At 50.1% G+C, this 16,379-nt stretch overlaps 1 protein-coding gene across 2 annotated transcripts; it reads right to left on the reverse strand.

Annotated features, from left to right (window-relative positions):
- Positions 1 to 218: 218 nt before the first annotated feature.
- On the reverse strand, positions 219 to 3,904 carry LOC119112449 (putative 18S rRNA (guanine-N(7))-methyltransferase). 2 transcript variants are annotated; one of them, XR_005095720.1, is made up of 2 exons: positions 3,751 to 3,904; positions 219 to 318 (listed from the first exon to the last, which is right to left on the reverse strand). XR_005095720.1 is itself a non-coding variant. In XM_037236649.1 (2 exons), exon 2 carries the CDS (start codon positions 2,240 to 2,242, stop codon positions 1,409 to 1,411), a length of 834 nt encoding a protein of 277 aa, XP_037092544.1. In that variant the 5' UTR covers positions 2,243 to 2,277; positions 3,751 to 3,904; the 3' UTR covers positions 1,345 to 1,408. The 2 variants fall into 2 exon arrangements, 1 of the variants encoding a protein (XP_037092544.1); XM_037236649.1 differs by lacking the exon at positions 219 to 318 and adding an exon at positions 1,345 to 2,277.
- Between the last annotated feature and the right edge of the window lie 12,475 nt (positions 3,905 to 16,379).

The following is a 16,379-nucleotide window of genomic DNA, read 5'->3' on the forward strand; positions in this document are numbered from 1 at the left end:
TGACTTTTACTGGTTACCCTGCCGTCCCAAGGAAACGCCATGGATTACAGTAGTCCAGAGAACCCGTAGGCAAATCGCACTAGGCATGAACAGCGTGCGGCATCACGCCAAGCTTCCAGGATTTTCTTTCTTGCTCAAGTGCAAAAACAAATATTTCCTTCCCGCTATATATTGTTCAGGATCATTCCATTCCTATTCATCATTGTTCCAACCAGAGACTTACCTAGCATGTCAAGTTTCAAAAATGTAATGGCAACGGCAAGAAGGCCAATCAAGGCAGCAAGAGCGGCTGATCTGAATCTGGTGCACATTATGTACCTGAAAAGTGAGTACAATATCAGCGTAATTGTCAACGCTGAAAGATGTAGCTGACTAGGATGTTACCAAAAATGCTGTTGAAAACGAAAATGTAATTGAGCCATGCATCAACTGCAATTAACTAGCACAAACTGTCATAAAGCTTAAGCCAACTGTTCCAAGCAAAATAAAGACTGACGAGAGAGAAATTATTGAAAAAGTTGTGCTAAAGCTTTCTGAAGAATTGTGAAAATGTGAACTGAATGTGAAAGAGTTACCATAAAAATGTTAAAACTTAAAGCAGTTCCTGGATGCCGTCGTGGAATCTGGTAGTGGGAGGAGGGAGAGTGAGTGCTGACGCTTTGTATTCGAAGTGGTAATCATGGGACAGAAAAAGACGATGATTTGGATTCATAGCCCTAGTGTTTCGATAGAATGAACGGAGTTATGACTGCGCGTTCCACTCGTTCGGTCACTACTGCACACAGTTATGACCTCCGTGGCCACAACAAGCAGTACTTCCGATCCTGCCAGAGCAGTCGATTGCACTGGCACAGTTTGGCCAGGTACTGCTGACTAACAGCGAGCGACACCACACACACATTCCTGGTCACTGCACCGTCTATTGTCATCCGTGCTGTGCTCGACATGACCTGGAGCGATACAATAGCAACCATGACGTGGCCAAAAACACCCACTTGACAGGCCTCAATCCTCAATCAAGCACAATCTCGGCACGGGCTCACAGCGACGTTGGCTCGGCAAGGTCCAGCAAGGCCCGGATGGTCAAAACACGGCTCGCGTATAAATAAAAACGACTTTACCGCGACCACAGCATATCATCAAATGGTCACACCACGCCACGGGCGCCTTATAACGCCGCACCAAATGGACAGAAACCCTTTTTATATGTTACAATAACACGTACATGTTATTTCCTTGTTATACCATCGACGAGTGGGATTATGTCAGCGCCAGCATGCGTGTCCCGACCCGTCACAACCAGTTCTCGCACCACGTCTGGGGGCAAGAGAGGCCGGGCAGTGATCCAGTAGGCGCGTACGACCCCTTGCCCTGTCCCCATCACAGCCGCCGGCCGGTGCGTGCCAGTTCAGAATCCGGCCGCCCGCCGCCGGCCCGTGTACTTAGAGTCCCTCGCCACCTCCTTGCCCTGGCGGCGGCGGCGCTCCTTCTTCTCGCGCACCCAGTCGCGCGAGCTCTTCGGCGGCTTGCCGCGCAGCTGGCGCATCCGGTCACGCTTGGCGTAAGCGACCGCGCTGGCCTGGCCGCCGTCGCCCAGGGCCTCCGGGAGCGGCTGCGGCCCGCCGCTCATCAGCACCAGGAACATCTTCTTGGCCTTGGTGCTGTTGGGGTAGTCGACCACCAGGCCGCCGGTGAAGCCGGCCTTCATGGCCTGCGCCGTGATCATCTCCACCTGGGCCGAGCTCTCCGGGTAGAACTGGAACACGGCACGGCCGCCCCGACCCAGGCAGCCGTACAGAGACGAGAAGAATTTGTACAGCCGCTTCCGCGGCACGTGCTCTTTCTTGTCGGCGTTGCAGAGCCACTGCAGGGCTGATATGCTCAGCGCCCCATCGAAAGAGCCCGCTCGGAAGGGCAGGCCCTGGCCTAGGTCGCTGAGCAGCACGTCGCCCTCCACTTCGCGCTCTATGGAGACGTTCAGCATGGCTTGCGAGATGTCGCAGCCGACCCAGACGTGGCCGGCCTCGGTGATCGTTTCGCCGCTGAGTCCTGAGCCGCAGCCGAGGTCGAGCACTAGATGCGGTATGCCCTCCGGTAGCGCCAGCAGTTCCAGCGCTCGCTCCGTCATGCGCTCCTGCACCTCTATCATCCGGGAGTTCGACGAATATTTTCGGGCCTCCTTTTCATCATAAAAAATCTCAGGAGGAGCTGCATGCTCTGGACGACGTGTTGATGAAGCCATTTCAACTTCACAGTCTTTGCTGAATCAGTCTGCAACTGCAATGTGTATTGGATAGTTACACTCATGCTGAGCAAGCCCTCACAACCATCGAGAGATGCCGGGATGTCTTGTGTGTAGTTTGTGGCATCTGTTGTCTTAATGAGTTTGTAATAGAGAAAAATGGCATTTCCTGGACAACAAGACATCTTTATAAGCTATGAAGATGTGTTCTATTCTTCCACCCATATGTTATCAATTATCATACTAATAATAGATTTTGTGCTAATTTTGATACTAATTACTTGCATTTCTCAATATGTCACCTTACAAATTATTTGACTGGACAAACCCCAATGTCACATCATGGTCTAAAATTTCAAGTTGGGCCAGTGAAAACATAGATAATTTGATGGCATATCCTAACTGTAAATAAACAGTAATTAAAAGCATTTGTCTCCTTAAAAGCTGCACCACCAATCAACCTCATACTGAGATGGTTAGCAGACCTACTAAAATGTTGAACCATGATCAGAAATATGCATCACAGTTGTTGCCAAGTCAATAACAGTGGAGCCAGGACACAAGGCCAAACAAAATACAAATTAATCATTTATCCCATAACATTAGTTTTGAAGACATGCTACAAGTTTACGGTATTTACTAACTTTGTACAGCTTTCAGAACACCGTCTTTATCTAGACTTCTACTTTAGGACGCACCACAATATTAATTAATCTTCACATAGGCCTTCAAAACATAACTGTTTACATTACACAATGCCTTTACACACATTTTACTATTAGGGTTAAGACAGACTGCTGTATCACTTGTTCACCAGTGTATGTGCCTTCAGCACCTGACCACATAACTGCATACCATTTTTCAGATATGTGGGATGTTATATGCCCATGCAGTGCCACTGACTGTTTACTGGTGTGTATTGCTTCACTACTGTTCCCATGCTAGCATAAGCACTCACATTGCCACTTCTCTTTTGTTTTAGATGAATGCCACTGTTTGGTAATTTTGTAGCAACTACAAGCCTCAGACAAACCTTTGATTTTTTAGCTCTGTGACTGTAAGATGCCAGTCATAACATACAAGTCCAGGGCTCAGACAGCATAGAGAGAAGGAACCATCCACTGAATTCTGTGAGTGCTAACAACATAAGCAGTGATGAGTCAACAATATGGGGTGGGGTGAAAAAAATGAGCAAACCAAAGTATAAAAGAAGTATTTTCAGGCAACTGCCAGCACAACGAGAGTGAATGTTTCAAGGAGGTATGATGTTATGAAGGCACATTCAGGCAAACATATGGATGACACATTTCCAAGCAAAAGTTCTGGAGATGGAGCCAGATCACAGATTCGCGCACAGGCGTGTGCTCACCAATGTCTCGAATGCGTCCAGGACCGTGAATGATTGTTTTCATCCTGGCACTGGCCACCACGTGGGCCTCCCTTTCGAAGGCTCAAGAAAAGAGCTTCGGAAAGCTTAATTCGCCACCAGGCACGACAGTTATCCCCACCTTTTCATTCGAAGTGTGCTACGAGTGTTCGCCGCTTGGCTTGGAACACGCCGCAGGACTCCGAAAAGTCCTTGGGAACACCACACGTCCGTCAGCTCCTGCTCCTGTACACCACGCTGGAGGCGATCGTGACGCCCCGCAATACCAAACTCAGCCGTTGTCGTCCCAATGCCTCTACATGCGTTTGCACAACAGATCCTCGATAGTATTTAGTACGAATTCTTTCTAAGAGGGGGGCGGTGCTCAGCACTGATTTGCACAAAAATCGACAAAGTTGATATGTATAGATGCTAAACAGTAGTGTGTGTCATCGGTAACAAAACCAAGTGAGACGAAGAAATTCTTTGGCGCAGGAGTCCAAAAGCACATAGCATAGCAAAAGTTCTTCCCAACAACTTAAATTCGTGAGGCGCGGGGTCGATCAAAATATCGCCATAAGCCCACGACCGGTGTTGCAGTCGCCCGACGCTGGGCGGCATCCGTCGCCGCAGGTAACACCAAGCCGTGGGCGGCAAGCGACACAAAATGCCTTTGTGTATAAAAATGTTGCTACCGAGCGCTATTTAAGCCGTTATACGAGAATGTCCCCGTCCAAGGTCTAATATGCGGATCAGACATTGCCAGATTTATTGGCATTTGGCGGAAACTTTATGTGCTGTGGAGTATGAACTCGTACGAGCATGCTGGTTTGTATTGCTTTATAATTTCACTTCCCTAAGACAACTAACGCGATGCAAATGAAACAATGCATAGCATATGACTCAAAATATATTGTCTGGTGTACAACTTTATACATACAGCAAGCTCTGCAGCCTCTACCACGAACGTAGAGGTGGGGATGCGGTAAGGTGACCCCATGCACATCTTGCTTTTTGCCGAGCATGTGTATTCGACGCACCGGCCCAAACAGCAACTACTCACAGACTGGATACCCAAAACGCGTGTTGGCAGAGATCGCACAGTAGCAGAAATACTGTCGCAGCTGGGCTCCACGTATTGCAGAAGTTCCAGTTCCAGCCGCAGACGTCCTCGGCAGTGCGGCTCTGCGTTGCATTCCTAGTGTGAACCAGATAGGAGAGATGGTCAATGGTGCCTGCCCTTTGTTCCGCAGCACGCAGTCGCTGAGGTCTCGCAATAGAGGCTGTGTGACTGGTCCGTGCCAGGGAATCAGTTCGGTGTACCTCACGGCCTCGAGGTTCACCGCTGAGATGGCGAAGACCCTGGCGTGAAGAAGACCCTCGGTTCACTGTCCACGAGCGGCGCTACGATCAGAACCACCTGTTTGCGGACCATGCGGTTTTCATCCCATACCATGTCCGGCAGCAGCCGTTCCCGCACGGACCCAGTACCCGCAACGCTGGAGGACTATGTGTGCTGCGGCAGGTCCCGGAGCACCGCGATGCTTCGGAACAAGTTACGTAAGCCAAAGTCGCAGCCGCTGTTTTGCCGGATGGCGGACTATACCGGCACGTAGTGGCCGACCACTCACTGGACGAGGTCCTTGGGAGCGCTGCTGGAGGTCTCGGTAGAGATGTGAACTAGGAGCAGGCGAGCGGCCATTATCAACCATCTGAAAACAAAAGCGAATATATTAGAACAATTTGCTACGAACTGAGCATTAGATTGCTCAACAGTGAGCGCACGAAATCTCAATTGATACTCGATGAACTTTAAAACCTCATCGGTATAAATTGGATGATGCGTTTTCATATTCACCTGGCATGGTTCGATGGTCCGATTTGCCGCTGGGCCGCCACATTTCAGACAGAGCTGTTTTGAACGTCGGAGGCCAGAAGTTACAGCAGCTGCTGGTTGGTGCTCAGCTGCTGAATCAGTTCGACCGGCAGGTTTGGCAAGGACCCCGACCTAGGCTTAAATGCCACAACGTCCCTCTCTTAGACCTCTCCAGCACAGGTCTTGCCGATGGGCCCAGAAAGTTTCGAGCCCGTGGTCCTGTCATCCAGGCTCAGCAGCAGACGGAGGAGGTTCAGCTTGTTGCCGTGCAGCTGGTAGGTGAACCAGCGTGCGGGCGACTCGGTGGCCAGCTCAAACAGTCGGACACACGTCGCCTATCGTTTCGGTGTTGACGGCCGTGCCATCGCAGCCAAGCACATTGATGCACCATCGCACTGCGGGCTCACGGAGTGTAGCCCATTGAACAAGTGCAGGGCGCGGCCGAACTCGGACGTAAAATGAGTCGCGTGGCGGTTGCCTGGCTCAGTGATGACAACCACGTGTTTTTCGACGGCATTCGTCTGGCTCCGTGCGGCTCATGTAGTTGCTGCCTTCACGGCCGTCGGAGTAGAAGATGGTCAAACCTGACGCATGGATTGCTTCAAAATCTTAACGAACCGTCTCCTTTCTCGCTCTGTCTCTTGCGCAGCAGATCTTCTTATGATCTACGATATTTGATTTCAAGTAGCCAGTCCGTGTCTGCTGTCATGTTGAAAAGCGTTGATTATAGCAGCAGCGGCCTGGTTCAAGCCATCGTAGCTGTCAACCGCTAGAGCGGTGTTAGTCAGATCGTTAACACCATAATCTACAGCGGCAGTGGTCTCAACCGGAACAAACAATCGGTGTCGTCGCCACCTTCTACCATGTACGGAAACGTATAAGAATCCGTGCTCTCGGCTGATTCACCAGTGCTAAGACCACTTGGTCCCGGAACAGGCTCGGGGGCAGCACTAGCAGCCAGCGCTGGCTCAGCAGGTGGCGAGGGCTCAGCAGCCGGCGGGAAAGGCGACTCAGGCCCAGCAGCAGACACCACCTCACTGGCGTCCGAGCCACGACACCCCGGTAGTTGTCTGGCCATCCTCTGCACCTCGCGAGCCTCCCTTGTCGCAATCGTATCCCGGCCATATGACCCCGGGGGTAAGCTTCCGGTGCCTGCAGTGGCCCTTCATGACAACCTCCTCTTGATGCACTGTGCAGACCACCGGGCATGGAAAGCTGCACTGAAGTTTGCACTTGCATTTCGCGACATGGAGAAGCTTGTTGAATTTCGAGGTGGCCGCGTCACTGTGTCACTCTCTTTCTTCGATTTCTTTTTGATAGCTCTGTTGGGACTATTTCGGTCCCTCTCGATCAACTTTTTCACGTATTTTAGACCATGAACAGGGATCGCTTCGTTGGTCCACATTTGCCTGATTTCTACCGTCGCGGTCTTGAAGATGGTATTAGTGAGATTCCTCTTCGATTCGCTCAACCACCTAATGTAGCTCAAGGCTTTCCCGTTGTCGGTAGTTGGTGGTGGGGTAGTGGAACCAGGTGGCCTATCACAAAATGTTTTCTGCGCAACCGGTTGGCCTTCGGCATGCTTATGCAAGCAATTGTTCGAAAGAAATGTTTCAGTACCAGCAAAATTAAACTAATAAACCCATATCTCCCACGCCAAAAAGCACATAAATTGCAAATCAGCATCACAATGATGCGTTAGCAATAACAAACTTGAGCCTAACCTGGTCTGCTAGGGAATTCGCATAACTGCACAGCTTTGGGTTTTACCAAAAATTAATGTTTCTTACTAAAAAGTCACCTTAAATGCTGTTTGGCAATGCTTTGCTAGTGCTTTTCATGACGTCTATTTCGTACTTAATCCACCAAGTACCAATAGAATGGAAAGCGGCGGCTTTGAAGCGTGTTGGATGATGATTCCAGTGCGCAAAATAGGTGGCGCTAGCATCGAATAGGTTTTCTTGGCCTGTCAAAGTAAAACCGCTATCGACCCACGAATATTAACATTGGTGCGGTGCGACAGACCCGAAAGTTTGTCATTAATCCGTGTGCCAAGGAAAAACTTTGTCACAGCTGATTGCAAAAGATGAGCCACCTCGATGACACACCCTACGAAACAGAGCAGCCCGGTAACCCAGGGCATGACAGAGGAAATGAGGCTGTTTAGAGGTGAGCGTCGTGAATGTCTTTAGTCGTTCGATGGGAGTAGAAAACATTCACCATTTCGGGATACCAATTCCCATTTGAATGAGAGTTGCTCCTAGGCCGCGGCAAGGTCGGTCGGGTTGGTGGTCAGTGGGGAGCATGGTGGAGGTGGTTAGGAAACGTGCCTGAAGGAAGTCTTGCGCGTAATTTACGGAAGGGTGTTATGTACCGGCTGAGTATGATATTGATATATCCTGGACTACAGGGCCTTGGGAAAGATGTCATCCGGGTAGTGCAAACAATGGAATATACTAGTCCCGAGACGTGGTCAGCATCAGACTCGGGTTTGGCCCGAATGTCTTAAGTCAGTTCCGGACTGGCTCACGGATTGTGGAATCTGATTCAGCTCGTGACTCAGTTGTTCCATTTTTCATTTGACTAAGTTCAGACTATATTACATTGAAGCACTTGACTCATGACTCATGGAAGCTGCAAAATCAATTATCGTAAATGTCACAATATGTGAATATATGACTCAACTCACATCTGCTTGAAATATCAGACACGATATACCAAATATTCTTCCAGAGCGCAAGCGACATGCCAAAATAATGCCAGTTTGCGTGATATGATCACCATGACCAGGCAACCACTGCCAAAATGCAGGATTTTACACATATAAACATGCTAGCCAGAACTGTCTTCGACTCAAGCTGAATCGTGAATCTGCTCATGGGTCAATCAAATTGGTGCGAGTTATAGGCTGCACCTGCTCACTAGGAAACACGCTGGCTTGGGTCATGACCTGAATCAAATTTTTCAAACAGTTCATGAACTGAGTCATGCCCAGCCAATGGTCCCAGAGGTACCAGCATGGTTATTCCTTGCTTGCCTCTGGACCAAGTACAAGCCCAAGTGACAGCTCCAGGGGCACTCAAGCACGAAGCCCCTCTTTATTTGACCCTGCTGGTGGGGTTATCGTGGGTCACCTCACTCAGGGTCCTAGTTGTTCTAGGGGCCCTGACAGCGCTGATAGCAGCACAGCGACCTCAGTCGCTCAGGATGCGTCCATCGAACAACATACTCAGGCTCAGGCTGGTGCTGGCTCCACAGGTTCACAGTGACTACATAATGCTCTTCAGTGCAGTGGTAGGCAAGGTCTGAAGGTGCTGTGCACCAATGCAGACCAGGTCTTTAGTAAAAGAAATGATTTGTGTATGCTTATTTTTTACTGTAAGCCAGATATCATGCTGTTGACCGATGCCCTCCCCAAAGCCCAGAGGCTTCCTATTGCCGCCATCTCTTCTATCGATTTCCGGGTACACCCTGTGCAAAAAAACACCAAACCTTAATATATCTCTGCCCAACCTCGGATCTAGTGGTAGGAGAGGTGCATGTGTCTATGTGTCCAACCTGCTAAATGCAGCTGAACACTCATTGGGGGTCAAATTCTCTGGAGCAAGTGTGGCTGAAGATGGCTTGGAGTGGGAAAAATGCCCCGTTATTTGGCTGCATATACAGAAGGTCCATCAGGAAACATCCAAGACAGTGTGTGCCAATTGGAGGACCTTATTCAGAGAGCATGCAGAGCCCAGTTTTCCCACTTGATGGCTATAGGTGACTAACTTGCCTCATATTGACTGGGCAACAGAACGGTCACCAGCCCCAGAGAGTCACCCCACCCACTCACTGATAGACACCATCCAGGGCTGCTTTTTGTTCCAGCATGTCCAGCAGCCAACAAGCTACCGGGTTGTGAAGCCCCTAGCGTTCTGGACCTAATTTTTACAAATGAGGAGGGCATGGTGAGCCAAATCAAATTTCTGCTTGGGGCTAGGTAACAGTGACCGTGTGGTAATCAGGTACACTTTGGTTTGCTACTCTGGGCTCCAAACTCCTCGTCCCGGCCAATTGACATACCAAATAGCGAGCATCTGGCTGACAACCTCAGGTTAATGGACTGGTCCTTGATGGAGAGCCTCAGCCTCGAAGATGTCTACAAGTTCTTCAAGGAAAGAATCGCCAGGGCTACTGAGGTTTGCTCCGTTAGGAGAAGGCCTAAACCTAGGAAGGACTTGTACATGAAACCCAATGGCCATGCAGCTAGGAAAAGCTAAGGAAAAATTATGGCGTACATACACGCGAGCCCATGATGCTCTGGACCATGCCAGGTTTGTGCGGTGTCGTAATAACCTTCGGAAGTTGACCAGAAGCCGTCGGAAAGAATATGAGATGAAATTAGTAGCGGACCTTAAAAGAAACCCCGAGGCCTTTTGGAGGTATACCAACTCAAGGCTACGCACAACATTCAGAGTAGAAGACCGTCTTGACGATGATTGAGTGTTGACCAGCAGTAACGAAGGGAAGGCCAATGTCCTCTGAAAATTTTTCGCGAGTGTTTTCACGGACGAAGGTATTAGTATCATGCCTGTGTTGCCGCGCAACTCTACTGGACCTTTTCTGGATGACATGAACATCTCTAACCAGGCAGTGGCAAATAAATTGGCTGCTCTGAAGACCTCGAGCGCCCCCTGGGCCGACGACGTTCACCCAAGGCTTCTTCTTGAGTCCGCAGATGTCCTGGCAGCACACCTCAGCATGCTTTTCCGAAGATCTTTGGCATCCAGAAGGCTCCCCCAGTAGTAGAAGCTTGGCGAGGGTAGTCCCGATTTTTAAGAAAGTTAACGGGCAATCTTCAGCGAGCTACCATCCAGTGAGTCTTACTGCCATTCCCTCCAAGATACTCGAAACTTTCGTCCGTGATGCCCTACTTCATCACTTCTCGGAGTCTGGACTTCTGCATGCAGCCCAGCATGGGTTTCTGCCTAAGCGGTCCTGTATCACCCAGCTATTGGAGGTCATGGAAGATCGGAGCGCCGCGGTAGAGGATGGAGAGCCAGTGGACGTGGCGTACCTGGACTTCAGCAAAACATTTGATTCCGTGCCTCATAACCGTTTGCTCTCCAAGCTTCATGCCTACGGTGTGAGAGGTAATTTGCTACGCTGGATCAGGGCTTTTCGTACCACCGGATGCAGAGAGTGCGGGTCCAGGGCTCGAAGTCGGACTGGACCGATGTCGTCAGCGGCATGGCGCAAGGATCAGTGCTTGAACCAACGCTGTGCTCAATTTTCGTGAAAGGTCTGCCAGAACAAGTGCGAAGCGTGGTCAAGATGTTCGCGGATGACATCAAGGTCTACTGTCGTGTCCCGAGGCCCCTGGCTAACTCAGCTCTGCAGGCTGACTTCGACGCTCTGGCCAAGTGGTCAGAGGAGTGGCTGCTCCCTTTAGTGCAGCGAAATGCAAAATAATGCACATCGGGAACTGCAAACCGAGGCTGACCAACTTCTTGGAGGCCGCCGAAATCGCGGCCGAGTCCACCGAGAGGGACCTAGGGATCTTCGTGGATTACCGGCTCAAGTTCTACGTGCAGAAGGCGGAAACGATCTCCAGGACCAACGATGCTGGCGGTCGTGGGACGGTATTTGCCAACGTCGGCGCTCGCATGTTGCCATTGCTCTATAAGATCTTAGTACGTCCGTACTTAGATTATGGTAACGTCATCTGGGGCCCGTTCGCAAACTGGACCAGGAGCGGCTGGAGCGGGTTCAGCGACGAGCTACCCGGCTTGTGTATGAAATGAGGCGTCAGCCATACCCTGAGAGGTTCAGACTCCTTCAGTTGCCTTCGCTGTACTATCGTCTTCGTAGGGGGAGACATGGTAACAGTGTACCAGCTGTTTCACGGAGGAATGTCGCTGGCGGAAGAGGAGTTCCTGACAGGGCACAACTTGGAGGTTACAAGAGGACACCACAAGAACCCCAGAAAACCTCGAGCTAGGACTCTGGTCCGTCGTAACTCGTTCTGCACGCGGGTTGTCAACGATTAGAACGCTCTTCCATACCCGGTCGTGTCGTCAACCTCAGTTGACCAGTTCAAGTCTAGGTTTGATATGCACTGGGCTGACATCCTGGTTGACGTCCCGCACTAAATATACCCGTAATTTGACCGTTCGGCTACCGGACCGGGAGCCTGACGATACCGGGACCTACAGGACTAGTGGCCTTTTATAATTCCCGATCGCCACAAGGTAAGGTAGGGTAGGGTATGAACTAATTATTTCCCACGAAGTTACATCAGTGAGTCATATGGCGGAGGTCAAATTGACAGCACAAGGAAAATGGTGCACCCTAGGCAAATTCACATCTCATTTTAGTGTCAAAATACATACCATGCAGCATAAGTCATAAAACTTCTTGCAGCATCAGCACACAATTATCATCACAGTTCCTAAACAGAAAGCCAATGTTGTTTCATCCTGAACTCTGAAGTTTGCCAAATTTCAGCCAGAAACCAGAGGAAAGATTCACTTATATATATATATATATATATATATATATAAATATATATATATATATATATATATATATATATATAATGAGCCAGAGTTCTGATAATTGATTTTGCAACCTCCATCAGTCATGAGCCAAGTACCTCAATGTTATATAGTCTGAACTTAGTCAAGTAAAAAATGGAACAGCTGAGTTACGAGCTGAATCAGATTCCACAATCCGTGAGCCAGTCCGGAACTGACTCAAGACATTCGGGCCAAACCCAAGTCTGATGCTAACCACGTCTCGAGACTAGTATATCCCATTGTTTGCACTACCCGGATGACGATATCATTCCCAAGGCCCTGTAGTCCGGGATATATCAATATCATATTCAGCCGGTAGATAACACTCTTCCGTAAATCATGCGCAACACTTCCTTCAGGCGCGTTTCCTAACCACCTCCACCGTGCTCCCCACTGACCACCAACCGACCGACCTTGCTGCGGCCTAGGAGCAACTCTCATTCAAATGGGAATTGGTATCCCGAAACGGTGAAGGTTTTCGACTCCCATCGAGCGACTAAGACATTCACGACGCTCACCTCTAAACAGCTTCATTTCCTCTGTTATGCCCTGGGTTACCGGGCTGCTCTGTTTAGTAGGGTGTGTCATCGAGGGGGTTCATGTCTTGGAATCAGCTGAGACAAAGTTTTTCCTTGGCACACGGATTAATGGCAAGCTTTCGTGTCTGTTGCACCGCACCAATGTTAATATTCGTGGGTCGAGAGCAGTTTTCTTTGACAGGCCAAGAAAACCTGTTCGATACTAGCGCCACCTATTTTACGCACTGGAATCATCATCCAACACCCTTCAAAGCTGCCACTTTCCACACTACTGGTCCTTGGTGGAATAAGTGTGAAATAAACGTCAGGAAAAATACCAGCAAAGCATCGCCAAACAGCATTTAAGCTAACATTTTAGTAGAGAACATTAATTTTTGGTAAAACCCAAAGCTGTGCAGCTATGAGAATGCTCCAGCATGCCGGGTTATTTCAAATTTGTCATTGCTAACGCATCATTGTGTTGTTGATTTGCAATTTATGTGTTCTCGCGTGGGAGATATGGTTTTATTAGTTTAATTTTGTCGGTACTGAAACATTTCTTACGAACAATTACTTGCCTAAGCATGCCGAAGGCTACATGGTCACGTACAAAACATTTCGTGATAGGCCACCCGGCTCCACCGTCCCACCACCAACTGCCGATTACGGAAAAGCATTGAGCTACATCAGGTGGCTGAGCGAATCAAAGAGGCATCTCACTAATACCATCTTCAAGACCGCGACGGTAGAAATCAGGGAACTGTAGACCAACGAAGCGATCCCTGTTCATGGTCTAAAATACGTGAAAAAGTTGATCGAGAGAGATTGAAATAACCCCAACGGAGCTATCAGTATGACATCAAAGAAAGAGAGTGACACAGTGACGCGGCCACCGCGAAATTCAACAAGCCTCTCGATGGCGCGAAATGCAAGTGCAAGCTTCAGTGCATCTTTCCATGCCGGGTGGCCTGCCCAGTGCATCAGGAGGAGGTTGTCATGAAGGGCCACTGCAGGCACCGGAAGCTTACCCTGGGGTCATATGGCCGGGATACGATTGCGACAAGGGAGCCTCGCGAGGTGCGGAGGATGGCCAGACAACTTCCGGGGCGTCGTGGCTCGAACGCCAGTGAGGCGGTGTCTGCTGCTGGACCTGAGTCGCCTTTCCCGCCGGCTGCTTAGCCCTCGCCACCTGCTGAGCCAGCGCTGGCTGCTAGTGCTGCCCGCGAGCCTGTCCGGGACCAAGTGGTCTTAGCACTGGCGAATCAGCCGAGAGCACAGATTCTTACACGGTTCCGTACATGGTAGAAGGCGGCGACAGCACCGATTGTTCGTTCCGGTTGAGACCATTGACTGTAGATTATGGTGTTAACGATCTGACTAACACCGCTCTGGCGGTTGACAGCTACGATGGCCTGAACCGGGCCGCTGATGCTATAACCAACGCCTTTGAACAAGACAGCACAGACGGACTGGCTACTTGAAATCAAATATCGTAGATCCTAAGAAGATCTGCTGCACAAGAGACAGAGCGAGAAAGGAGACGGTTCGTTAAAATTTTGAAGTAATCCATGAGTCAGGTTTGACCATCCTCTACTTCCGACAGCCGCGAAGGCAGCAACTACATGAGCCGCACGGAGCCAGACGAATGCCTTCGAAAAACACGTGGTTGTCATCACTGAGCCAGGTAATCGCCACGTGACTCGTTTTACGTCCGAGTTCGGCCACGCCCTGCACTTGTTCAATGAGCTACACTCCGTGAGCCCGCGGTGCGATGGTGCATCAATGTGCTTGGCTGCGATGGCACGGCCGTCAACAGCGAAACGATAGGCGACGTGTTCCGACTGTTTGAGCTGGCCACCGAGTCACCCGCACGCTGGTTCACCTGCCAGTTGCACGGCAACAAGCTGAACCTCCTCCACCTGCTGTTGAGTCTGGATGGCACGACCACGGGCTCGAAACTTTTCTGGACCCATCGGCAAGACCTTTGCTGGAGAGCTCTAGGAGAGGGACGTTGTAGCATTCAAGCCTAGGTTGGGGTCCGTGCCAAACCTGCCGGTCGAACTGATTCAGCAGCTGAGCACCAACCAGCAGCTGCTGTAACTTCTGGCCTCCGACGTTCAAAACAGCTCTGTCTGAAATGTGGCGGCCCAGCGGCAAATCGGACCATCGAACCATGCCAGGTGAATATGAAAACGCATCATCCTTCAATTTATACCAATGAGGGTTTAAAGTTCATCGAGTATCAATTGATATTTCGTGTGCTCAATGTTGAATAATCTAATGCTCAGTTCGTAGCAAATTGCTCTAATATATTCGCGTTTGTTTTCAGATGGTTGACACTGGCCGCTCGCCTGCTCCTAGTTCACATCTCACCGAGACCTCCAGCAGCGCTCTCAGGGACCTCGGCCAGTGTGTGATTGGCCACTATGTGCCGGTATGGTCCGCCATCCGGAAAAACAGCTGCTGCGCCTTTGGCTTACACAGCTTGTTCCGGAGCATCGCGGTGCTCCGCGACCTGCTGCAGCACGCATGGTCCTCCAGCGTAGCGGGTGCTGGGTCCGTCCGGAACAGCTGCTGCTGGACATGGTGTGGGATGAGAACCGCATGGTCCACGAACAGGCGGTTCTGATCGTAGCGCCGCTCGTGGACAGTGAACCGAGGGTCTTTTTCAGGCCAGGGCCTTCGCCATCTCAGCGGTAAACCTCGAGGCCGTGAGGTACACCGAGCTTATTCCTTGGCACAGACCAGTCACACAGCCTCTATTGCGAGACCTCAGCGACTGCGTGCTGCGGAACAAATTGCAGGCACCGCTGACCATCTCTCCTATCTGGTTCACACTAGGAATGCAACGCAGAGCCGCACTGCCGAGGACGTCTGCGGCTGGAGCTGGAACTTCGGCAATATGCGGAGCCCAGCTGCGACGGTATTTCTGCTACTGTGCGATCTCTGCCAACACGCGTTTTGGGTTTCCAGTCTGTGAGTAGTTGCTGTTTGGGCCGGTGCATGGAATACACATGCTCGGCAAAAAGCAAGATGTGCATGTGGTCACTTTACCGCGCGCCCCACCTCCACGTTCGTGTTACAGGCTGGAGAGCTTGCTGTATGTATTAAGTTGTAGACCAGACAATATATTTTGAGTCATATGCTATGCATTGTTTCATTTGCATCACGTTAGTTGTGTTAGGGAAGTGAAAGTCTAAATCAATACCAAACAGCATGCTCGTACGAGTTCATACTCCACAGCACATAAAGTTTCCTCCAAATGCCAATAAATCTGGCAATGTCTGATCCGCATATTAGACCTTAGACCGGGACATTCTCATACAACGGCTTAAATAGCGCTCGGTAGCAACATTTCTATGCACAAGGGCATTTTGTGTCGCTTGCCGCCCACGGCTTGATGTTACCTGCGACGACGCACGGCGCGCAGCATCGGGTGACTGCAACGCCGGATGTGGGCTTACGGCGATATTGTGATCGACTCGCGCCTCACGAATTTAAGTTGTTGGGAAAAACTTTTGCTGTGCTATGTACTTTTGGACTCTTGCGCCAAAGCATTTCTTTGTCTCACTTTGTTTTGCTACTGATGGCATACCCTAATGTACATATATGTGTGTGTCTGTGCGTGTACGTGTGCGTATGGGTGGGTGTGCATATGTATATATATATATATATATATATATATATATATATATCCATTAACTATATTCAGACTCTGCCTGCCTGCCTACCTGACTTTGCCTGGCTGATTGTCAAGCAGGCGGGCAGTGTCAGGCATGCAGGCAGAGTCAGGCAGGCAGAGCCCGACAGTCAAGCA

Source organism: Pollicipes pollicipes, unplaced genomic scaffold (assembly GCF_011947565.3).
Source record: "Pollicipes pollicipes isolate AB1234 unplaced genomic scaffold, Ppol_2.1 Scaffold_2555;HRSCAF=2994_pilon_pilon_pilon, whole genome shotgun sequence".
NCBI classification, from domain to species: Eukaryota; Metazoa; Arthropoda; class Thecostraca; order Pollicipedomorpha; family Pollicipedidae; genus Pollicipes; species Pollicipes pollicipes.

Excerpts from the sequence above, each read along its gene's own strand:
- LOC119112449 (XM_037236649.1), bottom strand. The coding sequence starts at position 2,242 with ATGGCTTCATCAACACGTCGTCCAGAGCATGCAGCTCCTCCTGAGATT.